Source organism: Hemitrygon akajei, chromosome 27 (genome assembly GCF_048418815.1).
Source record: "Hemitrygon akajei chromosome 27, sHemAka1.3, whole genome shotgun sequence".
Classification (NCBI taxonomy): domain Eukaryota; kingdom Metazoa; phylum Chordata; class Chondrichthyes; order Myliobatiformes; family Dasyatidae; genus Hemitrygon; species Hemitrygon akajei.
This window is the reverse complement of record NC_133150.1, coordinates 14,176,107-14,193,787: the sequence shown is the minus strand read 5'-3', so window position 1 is coordinate 14,193,787 and position 17,681 is coordinate 14,176,107. Positions and strand designations below refer to the sequence as shown.

At 39.8% G+C, this 17,681-nt stretch overlaps 1 protein-coding gene across 7 annotated transcripts in view; it reads left to right on the top strand.

Moving 5' to 3' along the window:
• The window catches only part of LOC140717136 (neuron navigator 1-like), a 679,346-nt gene that overhangs the window by 541,876 nt on the left and 119,789 nt on the right, over positions 1-17,681 (top strand). For all 7 annotated transcript variants that reach the window (XM_073030393.1, XM_073030394.1, XM_073030395.1 and 4 more), the window contains one exon: positions 10,205-10,639. In XM_073030393.1, the coding sequence (XP_072886494.1) occupies positions 10,205-10,639 (435 nt within the window). The remainder of the gene's footprint in view (positions 1-10,204; positions 10,640-17,681) is intronic.

Below are 17,681 nucleotides of genomic sequence, written 5' to 3'. Positions count from 1 at the left end.
ATGAAGAATAAGCATTCTAAAGGGAGGATGAGGCAACTGTAGCTGACAAGGGAAGTCAAAACCAACATAGAAACAAGAGCGGGAATATAATATAGCAAAAGTTAGTGGGAAGTTAGAAGATTGGGGAACTTTTAAAAACCAACAGAAGGCACACAAAAGGCTATAATGAGGGCAAAGATGAAATATGAAGGTAAGGTAGCCAATAATGTCAAAGAGGATACCAAAGGTATTTTCAGATATGCAAAGAGTAAAAGAAAGGTGAGAGTAAATATCGGACCACTGGAACATCATGTTGGAGAGATAATAATGGGAGACAAAGAAATGGTCGATGAGCTGATTAAGTATTTTAAAACCATCTTCATCATGGAAGATGCTAGCAGTATACCAGAAGCTTGAGAGTGTCATGGGGCAGAAGTCAGTGTAGTTGCTATTAATAAAGAGAAGATACTTGGGAAGATGCTTAAAGTATGTCTGTCTGTCTGTCTGGGAAGCTGATAGGTCTGAAGGTAGATAAGCACCTGAACCATTTGGATTACACACCAGGGTTCTGAAAGAGGTGCCTGAAGAGATTGCGGATGATGTATCAAGAATCAATAAATTCTAGCATGCTTCTAGATGACTGGAAAATTACAAAAGTCACTCCACTCTTCAAGAAGCGAAGAAGGCAGAAGAAAGGAAATTGTAGTGCAGTTAGCCTGACTTCAGTGGTTGGAGTCGATTGTCAAGAATGAGGTTTCAGCGCATTTGGTGGTACGTGATAAAATAGGCAAAAGTCAGCATAGTTTCCCTAAGGAAAATCTTGCCTGACAAATCTGTTGGAATTCTTTGAGGAATAATCGAACAGGATAGACAAAAGAAAATTGGAGGATGTTGGATAATTTGATTTTCAGAAGGTCTTTAACAAGGTGCACCACTTGAAGCTGATTAGCAAAGTAAGAGCACATGATATTGCAAGAAAGATACTATCATGGATAGAGTATTGGCTGATTGGCAGGAGGCAAAGAGTGGGAATAAAGGGAGGCTTTTGTGATTAGCTGATTAGTGGTATTCTGCACTAGTCAGGCGTCAGTGTTGGATCTGATTTTTTTTACATTATATGTCAGTGATGTGGATAAGGAAATTGATGGCTTTGTGGAGGTGGAGGAGCAGGTTGTGTTGAGGAAGCAGGGAGTCTGCAGAAGGACTTACACAGACTGGAAGAATGGGCAAAGTAGTGGCAGATGAAATACAATGCTGGGAAGTGTGTGGTCATGCACTTTGGTAGAAGAAAGTGTTGTCTTATTTCCTAAACCAGAAGAAAATTCAACAATCTGAAGTGCATAGGGACTTGGGAGTCCTCATGTAGGATTCCCTGAAGGCTACCATACAGGTTGAGTCGGTGGTGAGGAAGGCAAATGCAATGTTAGCATTCATTTTGAGTGGACTAGAATATAAAAACAAGAATGGCATGCTGAGGCTTTACAAAGCACTGGCGAGGCCTCACTTGGAGTTTTATGAGCAGTTTTGGGTCCCATATCTGAGAAAGGATGTGCTGACATTGGAGAGGGTTCAAAGGTTCATGAAAATAATTCAAAGAATAAAAAGCTTAACATAAGAGGAGCATTTGATGGCTCTGGTATTCACTGGAATTTAGAAGAATGAGGGGGGATCTCATTGAAACCTATTGAATGTTGAAATGCCTTGATAGACTGCATTGTAGAGGATCTTTACTATAGTGCGGGAGTCTATGATCAGAGGGTACAACCTCAGAATAGAGGGATGTCCATTTAGACTGGAGATAAGGAGGAATTTCTTTAGCTAGAGAGTGGTGAATCTGTGGAATTCATTGCCAAAGGCAGCTGTGGAGGCTAGGTCATTGTGTGTATTTAAGGCTGAGTTGATCGATTCTTGATTAGTCAGGGCATGAAAGGTTATGAGGAGAAGACAGAAAAAGAATAGGGTTGAGAAGGAAATTGATCAACCTTGAGCAGACTTAATTGTCAAAATGGCATATTCTGGTCCTGTGTATTATGGTCTTATTGTAATAGATTTCAAATGACTTTGAAGTGCAGAGAAATTTAATGACACTTGTAGATTTTGGCAGGTTTAACTGCTCAAATGGCAAAACAAGAATGCAAGGCTTTGTTGAACGATTTTGTTTGCCACTGGATGCCATGGAGATGTTTGTGTCCTCTGTTGTTCCTAATTTTTAAATCTGCCCTGCCCGACAAAGTGTATTCTTATTTCTCAGTCTTAGATATTTGTTATCCATGGTAATTTAGAAATTCTCCACTTCCTCATCTCATTTTGATTTTGATCAGATTTTGGCACGCAGTGCCTAGAATTAGACAGATACTGCACCAGGATTTTGAACTCTGCTTTCGAGCTACAGATTAGTACAGTACAAAAGGAGCTCTTTGCCCCATCACATCCACATTGGCCTTCTACACTAATCCCATTTACAGCCATATCCTTTTATGCCTAGCCCATTTTAGTGTCTGCCTAAAAAAAAACATTCTTAACTTGTCCTAATACCTTCAAGAATTTGTGTATGTACATTTTAGGTATATGATTGCTCACTTTGTTAACATGGTACCATTTAATGAGGAACAATTCTGAACAGCCTCTTTCTAGTCTAAAAAAAACTATTGTTTTCTGTTCAACACACACAGAATGCTGGAGGAACTCAGCAGGCCAGGCAGCATCTGTGGAAAAAAATTACAGTCGACATTTTGGGCTGAGACCCTTTGGCAGGACTGTTCCCTCTTTTCTGTTTCCTGTTACTTCACCAATTTTACTTTGAATGAGCTACCAGTCATTTAATCCCATAGATTTAATGTTGGAGACTTTTTTTTTTAACCAATACCTCATCAAGTACGTTTCGAAATTTCATTGCAGAACAGTAACTCTGCCTTCTCTATTGGTCTGGTGATTACTTCAGAATGAACTCATAATCCTTTGCAGTTGTAAGTGAATCATTTCCAAAAGTGCATTTTAGATTAACTTTCAATGAAGGATACACATGTTATGAGTGTGAAAATTGAGAAGATTGCATTTTATGATGTCAGGTAATTTTATTAAATTAACCTCTATTCAAATAAATCCAGCCCAACAGTAGAATTATAATTTTGAAGAAAAAAAAGGGGTTAAAAAGGATAAACTTGGCTTTAAAGAAAAATTCTAATTTAGATTATCCTATAGTGCATTGGTATGACCACCAATTCACATTGATTCCAAAGTGAATTCTAAATGTACGAATGTATCCCTTTCTTGGGTTCTGTATCAATCATTGAGGCTCATGCAGCTTATTTGTCCCCTTGCAGTCTTTTTAGGATATCTGTCCTTCGCCACTCAGTTACTTCACCTAAGCTCTAATTCCATTACAATCCAATCTATTCATGACAAAACTCTTTGAGCTGTCCTTTTCGCAGATAGGGACAAATACTTCATCAAGAAAATGTATTCCTGCCCTTCATCCAGTTTCTCAATACAAGTAAAGTGTTGGAAGTGTGTATGACACTGTCCCTCCGCAGGAATGTTGAGACCTTTCCTCTTCTCCATCTCAAGATCAGATCCTGATAGATCCCTCTGCTGCTTCATCCTCAACTTTGGGAGACCACCGTCAGTGCAGATCGGTAATGACATCTCCTTCTCGCTGACTATCAACACCAGCACACCTCAAGAAATCATGCTTAGTCCACTGGTCTGTTCTCTCTACATGCATGACTGCGCAGCTAAGCAGAACTCAAATGCCATCTCCAAAATTCCCAGTGTCACCACCTCATTGGTAGAATGTCAGATGGCAATGAGGAGGTGAAGAGGAATGAGTAACGTGAGCTGATTGAGTGGAGTCACAATAACATCCTTACAGTGTCAGCACTTGATTGTGGTCTTCAGGAAGGGGAAGTCAGAAGAACATACGCCACTCCTCATCAATGTGTCAGTGGTGGAAAGGGTGGGTTCCTGAGCCTCTTCAGTATCCTGGATGATCTGTCCTGTGCCCAACGCATTGATACAATCATAAGGATGGCACACCAGTGACTCTGCTTTGTTTGGAATTTGAGAATGTTCAAATGTCACCAGTTTTTTTTTTGTAGATGTATGATTGAGAGCATTTGACTCACTGGTTCACACCCTGGTATTAAGACTCCAAAGCACAGGGTCGCAAGAAGTTGTGCCAGCTCCGTCGCAGGCAGACTCCTCTGCACCATCGAAGACATCTTCAAAAACCTCAAGAAGTAGAAATCCATTGGAAAGGAGGTGCAGGAGCCTGTAGACCCACACACTGCAGCTCAAAACCAGAATCTTTCCCTCTGTTGTCAGATTTCTGAAAGGTCCATGAATACCTTGTTAGTCTGTTTTGCACTATTTATTATTTATTTTATGTCTTTGTACTGCTGCCACAAAAGAACAAATTTTACATTGTTTACACAAGTATGTGATAATAAATCTGACTCAGATTCTGCACTTCCTCACAACCACCAAGTAGGTGGTATTGGGACACTTGGCAATGGTCAAGCTGTTGAATGTTTAAAGTTGGTGATATCAGACTCTGTTTCATTGGATGGTATTCATTGCCTGGAATGTGTGCAGCACCAGCATTTTTAACACTCATCTTATGTCTGAATGGTGTCCAGACTTTCCTACACATGAACACAGAGCTGAGCAAGTGCAAGTGGAGTTGGATATTCTGCATCATTTATGAACTAAGCACATTTTTGACATAATGATGGAACATCATTGATGATAATGGTTCAGCTTAGAATCCAGAATCAGGTTTAACATCACCAGCATGACGTTTGTTGTTATGTGGCCGCAGTACACTGCAATACATAATAATAAAAACTGTGCATTAGAGTAAGTGTGTGTGTAAACAATAATAAGAAAAATAGTAGTGAGATTGTGTTCATGGGTTCAATGTCCATTCAGTAATCTGATACTAGAGGGGAAGAAGCTGTTTCTGTATCGTTGAGTGTGTGCCTTCAGGCTCCTATATCTCCTCCCTGAGGGTAGCAATGAAAAGAGGGGATGTGCTCAGTGATGGGTGTCCTTAATGATGGATGCCACCTTTTTGAGGCATTGTGCCTTGAAGATGTCCTGGGTGCGGTGGTGGCTAGTGCTCATGATGGAGCTTACTGAGATCAGCGTATCTCAATCCTGTGCATTAACCTTCATGCACTAGATGTTGATGCAGCTCATTAGAAAGCTCTCCATGGTACATCTGTAGAAACCTGCAAGTATTTTTGATGACATACCTCTTCAAATTCCGAAAGAAATTTAGCCACTATCATGCCTTCTTTATAGCGGTATTGATATGTTGGGCCTAGGCTAGATTCTTAGAGATATATGACATGTCGGAACATGAAATTGCTCACTCTCTCCACATCTGATCTTTCTATGAGGACTAGTATGTGATCCCTTAACTTACCCTTTCTGAAGTCTACAATCAACTCTTTGGTGTTACTGACATTGAGTACAAGGTTGTTGCTGTGACACCACTCAACAATCTGATATACCTCGAACCTGTATGCCTTCTCGTCACCATCTGAAGTTCTGCCAACTACAGCTGTGCCATCAGCAAATTTATAGATGGCATTTGAGCTGTGCATAGCCAGAAAGTCATTGGTGTTGAGAGAGAGGAGCAGGGGGGCTAAGCACAGATCTTTGAGGTGCGTTAGTGTTGATTGTCAATGAGGTGGAGATGTTATTTCTGATCCACACAGACTGTGATCTTCCAGTGAGCAAGTCGAGGATCCAGTTACAGAGGGAGGTGCAAAGGCCCAGGTTTTCTCGATTAGACCCGTAGGAATGATTGTATTAAACATTGAACTGTGGTGAGTAAACAGCAGCCTGACAGAAGTATTAGTACTCCCCAGATGATCCAATATGCCGCATGAAGAGCCAATGAGATCACATCCGCTGTACACCTATTATGCTGAAAGGCAAATTGCAGTGTGTCCAGGCCCATGCTATGACATGAGTTGATTCTAGCCATAACAAACCTCTCAAAGCACTTCATCCCTGTAGATGTGATGGTTCGTCATCATGCTGAAGAACGCCTGTATGAATGTACTGGGGCCGGCATGATTGCCAACTAACTTTCTATAGAGTCTGACTTCAGCCAGTGAAAAGCTTCTTATTGATTCCCGTTGACTTTGATATCCCTTGCTGTCACGGTCAATCAAATTTTGCCCTGATACCAAAGGCAGGCACCTTCACATTACCTGTTGAATTTTCAGCTTCTTGACTATTGTGTACAGTTCTGGTCACCGAATTATAGGAAAGATATCAATAAATTAGAGAGAGTGCAGAGACGATTTACTAGGATGTTACCTGGGTTTCAGCACTTAAGTTACAGAGAAAGGTTGAACAAGTTAGGTCTCTATTCATTGGAGCGTAGAAGGTTGAGGGGGGATTTGATCGAGGTATTTACAATTTTGAGAGGGATAGATGGAGTTGACGTGAATAGGCTGTTTCCATTGAGAGTAGGGGAGATTCAAACGAGAGGACATGATTTGAGAGTTAGGGGGCAAAAGTTTAAGGGAAACACGAGGGGGTATTTCTTTACTCAGAGAGTGATAGCTGTGTGGAATGAGCTTCCTGTAGAAGTAGTAGAGGCCAGTTCAGTTGTGTCATTTAAGGTAAAATTGGATAGGTATATGGACAGGAAAGGAGTGGAGGGTTATGGGCTGAGTGCGGGTAGGTGGGACTAGGTGAGATTAAGAGTTCGGTACGGACTAGGAGGGCCGGAATGGCCTGTTTCCGTGCTGTGATTGTTATATGGTTATATGGTTATACCTGTGACAGGGCTCAAGGTCTGGAGCAGAATGTTCCTCACAGATTGCAAATTGTGTTAGACCATTTTTTATTAAATATTCATTCCCTCGGTCTTCATTCCAGCTGGACGAACATGCAAAGTGGGGAACGGATGCCCATGCGTCGACAAGAATGTTTGAAGAAAATTAACATTAGGCATACTTACAATCATTTGATGCATTATTCTGTTCTCATCATCAATCAATTTTTTTTGGTATCATTGTTATTATTCAATTAATGTGGGATCAATTATAAATATGTTTGGCTAAGAATAGATAAATAAATATGCAAGACAAAAATGTTCAGAATTGCATTTTTTAAAACAGGCATATGCTTCACATATCCTTGCAGACTAAACACACTCGGTGGCCTTCCCACAGTTCAGAATCATCTAGGTTCTGTCAAAACCAGTATGATTTGTTTTTTTTTCCCCTCATTATATCAGGATGGTGTGCTGTGCCAGTAGATCAGGCAGTTGTCATTTGAATTGCACAGTTTGTTCTGAACAGAACCAAGGCAAATCACCATAGCAGTGACTTTAAATTACATGCCATCCATGAACTGCAGCAATTCTCAGCAGATGTCCATCTGAGCACGGAATGATTAAAATAATTTAATATTATTTATACAGTCTTTCTAAGGTTTGTTTAAAACTGGCTGCTGTAGAATACTTAATGTGGACTAATCGATTTTTATTAGTCAAGAGAGACTGACCTACTAACGGGCAAAAAGTTACAAGCAACTTTACATGCAATGCTGAATTTATAACCCTTATTAATTCTGAGGTTGTGATTGTTTCTGTTTCATTGTTTCTTTGTCTCCCTCCTTCTCTAAAAGCCTTCACTCCTTGCTTATATCTTTTGGTCATAGTTTGTAAGTTTCTACTGTGACAGGCATCAGGGTACATCACAGCTGTTTTTACTCAACATGCTGTTCCAACGTGGATCAAAAGAACCCTGCTGGATTAATCCCACAATAACTCAGAGCTCTGAACCCAATTCTAACCTGCTTTCGGATGGAGAATTATTCGTTAATTTGTGCTTTGCTAAGTCTGTATGAATAAAGTTTTGTATCAGAACAGTCTAGTAACACTTTGCTGGCTAAGTTTGCCATTACTTAAAGCTAATTGGAATTATAGAAATTATCTGACTGAGCTAGATAACTTCAATTTCCATTAGTCAAAGAGGTACTGCATTGGTTGGGTTTAGGAAGGTTAACCACCTCCTTGGTCTGAGACCTTGAAGTTGAAAATATTCTATTGAGCAAAATGTGTCAGTAGATTGGGATACAGTCACTTGAATTGCAAGGTTTGTTCTGAAAAGAATAAAGACAAATAACCTTTGCAGTGATTTTCAATTGACTGTATACCATCCATGAACTGTGTGTCTTATGAATTGACACCAGATTTGCATATACAATGGCTTATTTCTCTCCATATTCTCCCACCCCAACACGTGAAGATCATAGAGAGAGTCATGGGGAGAGGATCAAGGGGAGGGAGTTTCAGAATCAAATGGCATGGGACAGATGGAGAAAGAATCACCAATGGCATAACAGATTGGTTAGGAGGAGGAGATTGGAAGATTTGGGAGGTTGGAGAGGAGATAGGAAGAGATTAAGGAACTGTTTATGGAGGAAGTTGGAGAGGAGATCAGAGAGGCAATTGAGGCATCGAGATGATCGTTGGAAAAGGGTGGGAAGAGGTCTCAGGCACTGGAGAAGTCCTACAGGGAAGGGCAAGAGGTAAATTGGTGATAAATCTGTCAGTAAAGATGAAATAAGTGCTTGAAGAAATATGAGAAAAATGATGCATCATCAGTTTCTTAACAGCAACCCAGGCAAGAACCGACCCAAGGCCAAGCAAAGACCATTTTCTGTCTCAGAGGCTTGCAGTAATCCTGCATTACATCTGGCTGACCAAAAGCACATGCATGTGATACAATTTTCAAGATGTGTATCTATCAACATCACAACATGGATACAGCAGCTTCAATTCATATGAACTTCGTACATAGAGCATTGAGTTTGAATAGATGGAAATTTACTGCATACTGACACAGAACATGATTGTTTAGCTGAAATTCTATTGTGACACACAAGATGTTGTATTCTGTAGTGGGATTTACTGGCTATTATTTCCCCTGAAGTGTGATTTATAGTTCTTATGCATGATATATGTCAGTTTTAGTTAGGTTCCAATAGTGGCTTATATTAAATTGAAAACAAATCATCTCAGGATGTGGGTATTTTTAATGTTATGTTTCCTCCTAACATTAAAGAGGTTATTGGTAAGTGTTGATAGCTTGCAGAGGCCATTTGATATCTGATTACTTAATACATTAGTTATCATACAATCTGATGTAAAAATAAAGACAAAGATTAACTTTATTTGTTACATATACATTGAACCATACAGTGAAATGTGTTATTTGTGTCATATCAAATTAGCGCAGATTGATCTCTTGGGATCAATAAAGTATGTATGTCTGTCTGTCTGTCTGTGCTGTGGCAACCCACAAATCTCACCACACTCTTGGCGCCAACATAGCATGCCAACAACTTACTTACCCTAACTATACATCTTTGGAATGTGGGAGGAAACCAGAGCACCTGGAGGAAATATGTGTGGTCATGGGGAGAACTCCTTACAGGCACAGGTTGGAATCGAACCCTGATCTTACAGCTAGCGCAAAGCCATAATGGTCTGAGACTGTCAAATGGAAATAGCTTAGCCTCTGTCATGAGTTTTACAGCTTTTATATTGTCACTTTGATATTACAATGTACTCAGGGCAGTACACATAAAATGCTGAGATACTCAGTGGGTCAGGCAGCATCTATGGAGATAAAATCTCCCAATGAAGAGTCTTGGTCCGAAACGTCAACTTTTTATTCCTCTCCATGTATGCTGCCTGACCTGCTGAATATCCCAGCATTTTGTGTGTGTTACTCTGGATTTCCAGCATCGGCAGAATTTCTTATGTGTGTGAGTATGTGTGTAATAGATTAGCTGAGTTAATGGGGTACTATTTGGGAAAAATTGTTGTATCTTTGTTTCAAAACTCAATAGGAAAACTACCTTATCTTTAATATTTTGTCTTGAACCATGAAGATAGATTTTTTCTCATCAATAACAATAACGCAGAAGCCCACGTGGAATGCCTTTTCAAGATGATAATCCACTCAAGCTAACAAGCAACTAGGGTACTAGACCTCGTTTTGTATTTTTTTACATGTTTTTTCAAGTGCCAGATATTTCTATCTGATTATTGATTATTTTCTATAATTTAAATAAAGTGTCCTGCTTTATTTTACATTTCCTTGGATTTAGTTGTGATTTCCCCCCCCCCCCCCCCCAAATATTGCACTGGTATAAAATAGTTACTTGTTTTTTGTTTCTTTTATTCCAGGATGATAAGCTCAAAAGGAATCAGCAAGCCACCTACAATGGCCAACATCGACAAAATCAATTCCAACAGCTTGGACTCTGCCACCTCAGGACATGCATCTGCTAGTAGCAGCATTGCCAATGAGCCTTTAACAAAACTCCCCGATGTGCAGACAAGTACAATCAGCTTAGCTCCATGTTTAACCCCAAGTCCTGCCCCCGTCCTTAATGTAAATTCCAGTACTTTTAGTCAAGGGCTTGGTCTAGGTAGCAATTTCCCAAACAATAAGGAAACCCTAATGTACCCTAAGCTAAGTAGCCTCCACACCAGCATGGAATCTCTGGATCTTCCTTTGAGTGTTCCAAGTTCATTCTCCAGTAGTGGCATGCTTTCAAGGGAAGAAGATCATAGCACACTCACATGGACTGGAGGTTCTAGATTCTCACAGATGGAAAGGTAAATGACTCATTTATTATCACTTTTATGTGATGGGATTGGAGGTGAAAAAGGTGCAAGATTTTGGACGAATGATGTTAATTGAAGTTCCTCTTTAACAGATTTAGCTTCACCTCATGCAGCACAAAATCATTTTTGCTGGCAATTAATAATCATCTATGATATAATGTTGCCTCCTCTATATTATGACAATGTTTGTGGAGTAGTTAGGTCAGGTATTTGAGAAGTTTTGTAATTATATGCACATTTGTCGATAATTTATAACCTCTGATTTCTCCAGTTGATTCTGAACATTGCTAATGAAGTGAAAATATATTTAAATAATTTAATTAATTGATCTTTGTTCTCAATTACAGTGTCTACATTCTTTATATCATCTGTACTCAATGGATCCCAGATTCCTAAATCACCTGATGGCAATAGTGTCTGATTTGTTAAGTGCCAGCAGCACAAGCAGCTTTGGTTGCTACTTATAGCTTGAGATAAAGTTTGAGAACCATTTATAATTTTTTGCAATCCAAACAACACCACTTTATTATTAACTTACCTGAAGTGTCTTTATTGCACAGGAAAGTTATTTACAGAACTAGGAATTAATTAGATTGATGAGAGCAAACTACACAAATCTGTGAAAAGGCTTCTTGTGTAATGGCAACTACTCATATATTTATGGCTCATTAACAAAGGGATGTCTTATTCTTGCAAAAGGATTCAGTAATAGGTTTGTGTTATTTGTTTACTGTGACGCCTTTTAAATAAAATCATACTGCGTATTCAGTGGAAAATTCAACTGAAGACAAACTGGTTTTGGGAATTAAAGATCGAGAACAAAACAACTAATAACAGGCATAACAACATCTCTTGTTCATTACATATAATGTAGCTAATTGGAAATGGTGAACTCAAGTTAAAAGTATACATGCTTGCATTGTTTAAAAAACCCATCTGCCAATCTCACCCTGCTCATGCCATATAATTGTCTTGATGTTGACTCATTTCTTTGACATAAAAACTAGCAGAGCGTTCACCAAACAGTGAATAGGGATTAAAATACAAGCACAGATGTATATTTAAAAGTAGAAAATATTTGTAAAAGGACTATTAAGTACTTACAGACTTCTACTGTGTAATCTTAATGTTCATTGCAATCAGAAGTACTTAATACAAACAAACTGCTCGGTTTCTTTCTTCAACGTTAACATAAATCATATTTGAAGCAGGGATATACTTTACTTTTTTCATTCTGAAGGATTTTAATGTTTTTTTTAAGGATTCAGTCACAATATTTTCAAAAACTCAAAATTTACTGGTGGGAACATAAAGCTATTATTCTAAATGTACCTGTGACAATCATGCTTTCACACTTCTAAGCACATAAAGATATTTAAAACTGACTGGAGAATATCGTTGTAACTGAGCTGTGCAGTTTTTGTCTGTAAAGATTTTCTGAAACCTTAGTAAATGCTGATCTGCCAACATGGCTTAGTATTTCAAAAATAGAGATTTGGCCATTTAAGAAAGGTTGGGAGATAAATTAAATACACCCAGAATATGGGCCATGATTCATTGTAACCTGTAATTAGCCCAAAACCATTCAACTCAGTACAGGCAGAACACGAATTGTTTTAAGTCCTGCTTGCCATACAGTAAATAAACTCAAGATACTGAATATCAAGCGGCATTTAAGGTCAGCCTGCCCTGCTTAAAGCTAGTCTGTACTTCTTAAAGGGGAGATGCATTATGGTGGTAATAGTTTCTGACAGGCCTACTGAACTTAAACTAACCTGAAAGTGGAATGTAGAAGTAGATTGTGTGAAGATGAGAAAAACAGAGCATCTCCTGTGGGAGTTGTGCCCAGGCCATCTATAATAACCACATCGTGAGACAGAGTATATAGGAAGAAATAATGGAAACTCGTCATGAAGTTGCAGATACGATTCTGACATATTTTAAGTTGCCTTCTGACTGACAATGACCACATTGGGTAAGACAAATATAGTGTATTTTCATGATAGTTTCTTAGAATAGCACGTTTTGAAATCGGCTGCAGAATATACACTAAACCTGAAATCATGCAACAAGACTGGCTCTACACTTACGGCTATACGGCTAAGTACAACTTCACTGCTATATTTAATTTTGTTGATGACACCACTGTCTTTGACCGTATCAAAGGTGGTGACGAATCAGCATATAGGAGGGAGATTGAAAATCTGGCTGAGTGGTGCCACACCATCATTGTCAACAAGACCAAGGAGCTGACTGTTGACCTGAGGAGGAGGAAAGCGAAGATCCCTGAGCCTCTCCTCATTGGGGGATTAGAGGTGGAAAGGGTCAGCAACTTTAAATTTTGTCCTGACCCAGAACTTAAGTTCAATTACGAAGAAAACAGGGCAGTGCCTCTACTTCCTTAGAAGTCTGTGAAGATTTGGCATGGCATCTAAAACATTAATAGACTTCTATAGCTGTGTGGTAGAGATTATAGTGACCAGCTGCATCACAGCCTGGAATGGAAACACCAATGCTTTTGAACAGAAAATCCCCTACAAAAAGTAGTGGATACGACCCTGTCTATCACAGGTAAAGCCCTCCCCACCATTGAGCATATCTACATGGAGCGCTGTTACAGGAAAGTAGCTTCCATCATCAAGGACCCCCACGACCCAGACCATGCTCTGTCCTCACTGCTGCCGTTAGGAAGAAGGTACAGGAGCTTCAGAACCCACACCACCAGGTTCAGGAACAGTTATTACCCTTCAACCATCAGGCCCTTGAACCAGTGGGGTTAACTTCCCTCAGCTTCTCTCGCCCCATTATTGAAATATTCCTACAACCTATGGGCACACTTTGAAGGACTCCTCATCTCATGATCTCAATCTTTATTGCTTATCATTATTTTTTTCACTTTTGTATTTGCACTGTTTGTTGTATTTTTCACATTGGTTGTTTGTCCGTCCTGTTCGTTGTGGCCTTTCATTGGTTCTATTATGGTTCTTGGACTTAACAAGGCAGCAAACTCAGGGTTATATATGGTGAAATATATATACTTTGATAATAAATTTACTGAGAACTTTGATCAAAAAGCACTCCATAGTGATCCTGATATAATTGAATTACACATCCAGTTTGATTAACCTTCCATGCATTCTAGTTGTGGTCACCTCAGTTAGGGGTAGGATATACTAACATCGTTGGTCTTATGCCACAGACGGCTGTGGAGATCAAGACATTGGATATATTTGAAATAGAGGTTGATAGGTTCTTGATGAGTAAGGGTATCAAAGGTTTCAGGGAGAATCCAGGAGAATGGGGTTGAGAAGGAAAGTAAATCAGCCATGACTTATGGCAGAACAAAATTGATCGGCTGAGTGCCCCAATTCTGATTCTGTGCCTTACGTCTTTGGTTTATTAAGGGAAAAATTTTCTACTTATCCTATCTGTGCTTCTTCTAATATTGTATCCCATCACTAGCACATTACATTTAATCGAGGGCATAAAAGGGAACTTGTTGAAATAAACTGGCAAATGAGCTTAAGGGATCAGTCATTCACAACACAAAGAGCAAAGATGCTCCAATGAGAAGGTAAGATCCCAAGGGGAGGACCCACCATCTTTTGTTAACTTAAAAAATAAATATAGTTTCAAACTAAAAAAAGCTTGTATAATCACACAAGTGTGGGTGGTAGCTAAGAGGATTAGAATAGTACATCACAGTACAGGCCCTTTGGCCCACAATGTTGTGCCGACCCTTAAACCCTGCCTCCCAATTAACCCCCCACCTTAAATTCCTCCATGTACCTGTCTAGTGGTCTCTTAAATTTCACTAGTGTATCTCCCTCCACCACTGACTCAGGCAGTGCATTCCACTCACCAATCACTCTGAGTGAAAAACCTTCCTCTAATATCCCCCTTGAACTTCCCACCCCTTACCTTAAAGCCATGTCCTCTTGTATTGAGCAGTGGTGCCCTGAGGAAGAGGCACTGGTTGTCCACTTTATCTATTCCTCTTAATATCTTGTATACCTCCATCATGTCTCCTCTCATCCTCCTTCTCTCCAACGAATAAAGCCCTAGCTCCCTTAATCTCTGATCATAATGCATACTCTCTAAACCAGGCAGCATCCTGGTAAATCTCCTCTGTACCCTTTCCAATGCTTCCACATCCTTCCTATAGTGAGGCGACCAGAACTGGATACAGTACTCCAAGTGTGGCCTAACCAGAGTTTTATAGAGCTGCATTATTACATCGCGTCTCTTAAACTCTATCCCTCGACTTATGAAAGCTAACACTCCATAAGCTTTCTTAACTACCCTATCTACCTGTGAGGCAAATTTCAGGGATCTGTGGACATATACCCCCAGATCCCTCTGCTCCTCCACACTACCAAGTATCCTGCCATTTATTTTGTACTCTGCCTTGGAGTTTGTCCTTCCAAAATGTACCACCTCACACTTCTCTGGATTAGATGGAACATAAGGAACAACACAATCAAATGTACAATAAAGGAATGAAAGATAATGGTGTGAGATAAAGTGAGCCAGGGATATTAAACAGATAGAAAAAGTTCTAGTATAAAAAATAAAATAGCTGACAAACAGGGTGTTCTGTAGAAATTGAGACTGGTAAAAAATGAATAATATTAAATAGGAGCTTTACATCACTCAGCATACAGTGAAAGTAGCTGTAGATCAGGAAATGGAAGGGACTGTGGAATTCAGGAAAATCACAGTTACCAGGGAAGTGGTAATGCAGAAATAGTTGGATCTGTGGACTGACCTGTTTCCCAGTCCTAATGGACCTCACCCCAGAAAGTGACAAATAAGATTGTTAATGTAACAGATTTAATTTTCCAAATTTCATAGACTCAGGGCGAAATCCATTAGAATGCAAAAGAGCAAATGTGACTTCTTTATTCAAAAACGGAGATGGCAGGAAATTACAGGCCACTTAGCTGAACATCTGGTACTGGGAATAAAAGTAGCTATTTCAAAGATATGATAGTAGGTTGCTTAGTAAATCTGAGGGTAATAGACAAAGCCAGCATGGGTTTGTGGAAGGGAAAAACTGTTTGATGAATTTATTGGAATTCTTTGAAGGAGTGACATGTGTTGTGGATAACAAGGAGCTGGTGCATTATTCTACATGATTACGTAGATTTCCAGAATGCATTCGATAAGGTGCTGCATCAGACATTAATACACAACGTAGGTGTTGGCAGTAACACATTGTTGTGTATAGATATTTGCTGGACAACATGAAATAGACGGCAGGCATAACTGAATCTTTCTCCGGTTGGAGGTGTTTAATAAGCAGTTTGCCGCTGGGATCAACATTGTTACAGTTTATATAAACTACTGCCAGATCTTTGCCCATTTATTTCATCAACTTCTTACTTCCTTTTCACAGCCAAAGACATGGTTGCTAATTTTGCTGATAAAAATTGGTAGAAAGATAAAATGTAAAAGGGACATAAGAAGTCCATCTGCCACCTCACCTCCCTGTTTGGTTCCATGCTCCACCTTACCCTCCTATCAGATTCCATCATCAGTAGTCCTTTGCAGCTTCCACCTATCTCCTCCCAACCTCTGTTACTATGTTCATGCTTCCCTCCTCCATCTGCCTATCATCTCTGCCCAAAAATAATTTGCCAGCTCCACCCATTTCCCTCATCTCTTTATACTGGCTGTCTGCCCTCACATGTTTCACGTCGAAGTTTCTTGACCTAAAGCATCAACTGTCGATATCCCTACACAGACACTACTTGTCCCACTAGGTTCCTCCAGCATTTTGCTTGTTGTTGATTCATCAAGTAACATTTTCTTTCACAACTTTCATCTTTAACAGCATCACAGTAGTGTAGTCATTAGTGTAACAGCACCATCAAACCGGCTTCAGTTCCAGTGGTGTGTATGTTCTCTCCATGACGGCATGTTTCTCCTCCAGGTTCTCCAGTGCCCTCCCTCATTCCAAAGACGTGCATGTATGTAGGATAATTGGCCAAATAGACGTATTTAAATGGATGGGCTCGATGCACCGGAAGGGCATCTTACCATGCTGTATCTCTAAACTATAAAGAAAGAATATAAAATTATAGGTAATTTGTGCTCATCTCCTTAATAATTTGTTCCAACATTTCTCCTACTGTTGATGGCAGGCTAACTGGTCTGAGGTTCCATTGCCTCATTTTGTTCTTTTGTTGTTAGTCTGCAGTCTGAGAGTAGTATTCTGGAACCATTATTACCTCTCAACCATCAGGCTTTTGAAACACTGGGGATAACCTCTCTCAACTTCACTCGCCCCAACACAGAGCTCTTCCCACAACCTATCCACTCACCTTCAAGGACTCTTCATCTCATGTTTTTGATATTTATTGCTTACTTATTTATCAGTATTTTTTTCTTTTGTATTTGCAGTCTGTTGTCTTTTGCACATTGGGTGATGTCTTTCATTGATCCTGTTCTGTTCCTTGGATTTACTGAGCAAGCCTGCAAGAAAACCAGATCTCAGGGCTGAATATGTACTTGGATAGTATGTTTACTCTGAGCCTTGCACTTTTGATGGATTTTAAACTGCCATATGCAACTGCTGTATCAGAGGTCTCAGAGCACCTCACCTCTGTCGCTCATCCATCAGTGATCACTTAATGGGTATCATTCTTCTGCTCACACACTTCATGCTGCTGCAGGCCTTTCGCCTGTATCCGAAAGGCTGCAGAAACCACCAGCTGTGTAGCCAGGTTAAACGTATCACCGAGACACTTGCAGTGCGTTCACCAACACCTCCACTTCCAGCACCATCCATTCTTCGAACAGTGTATTTTGGTCACTGATCAGTGGGAAAGGCAACTACTGTACGCATGTCTGGAAGCTGTCAGCTTCTGCAGAGGCCTTAAACCCAGGCAACATGACTTTCAGCAGCTGGCATGTTACTGCCTTTAGACCTCATAAACGTTAACGGACATTAGAAGGCACCATACCCCGGAGGAGTCTGTAGAAATTAATCATCAACTACCCTGTAACTAGTTGATGCATTTAGAGGGTG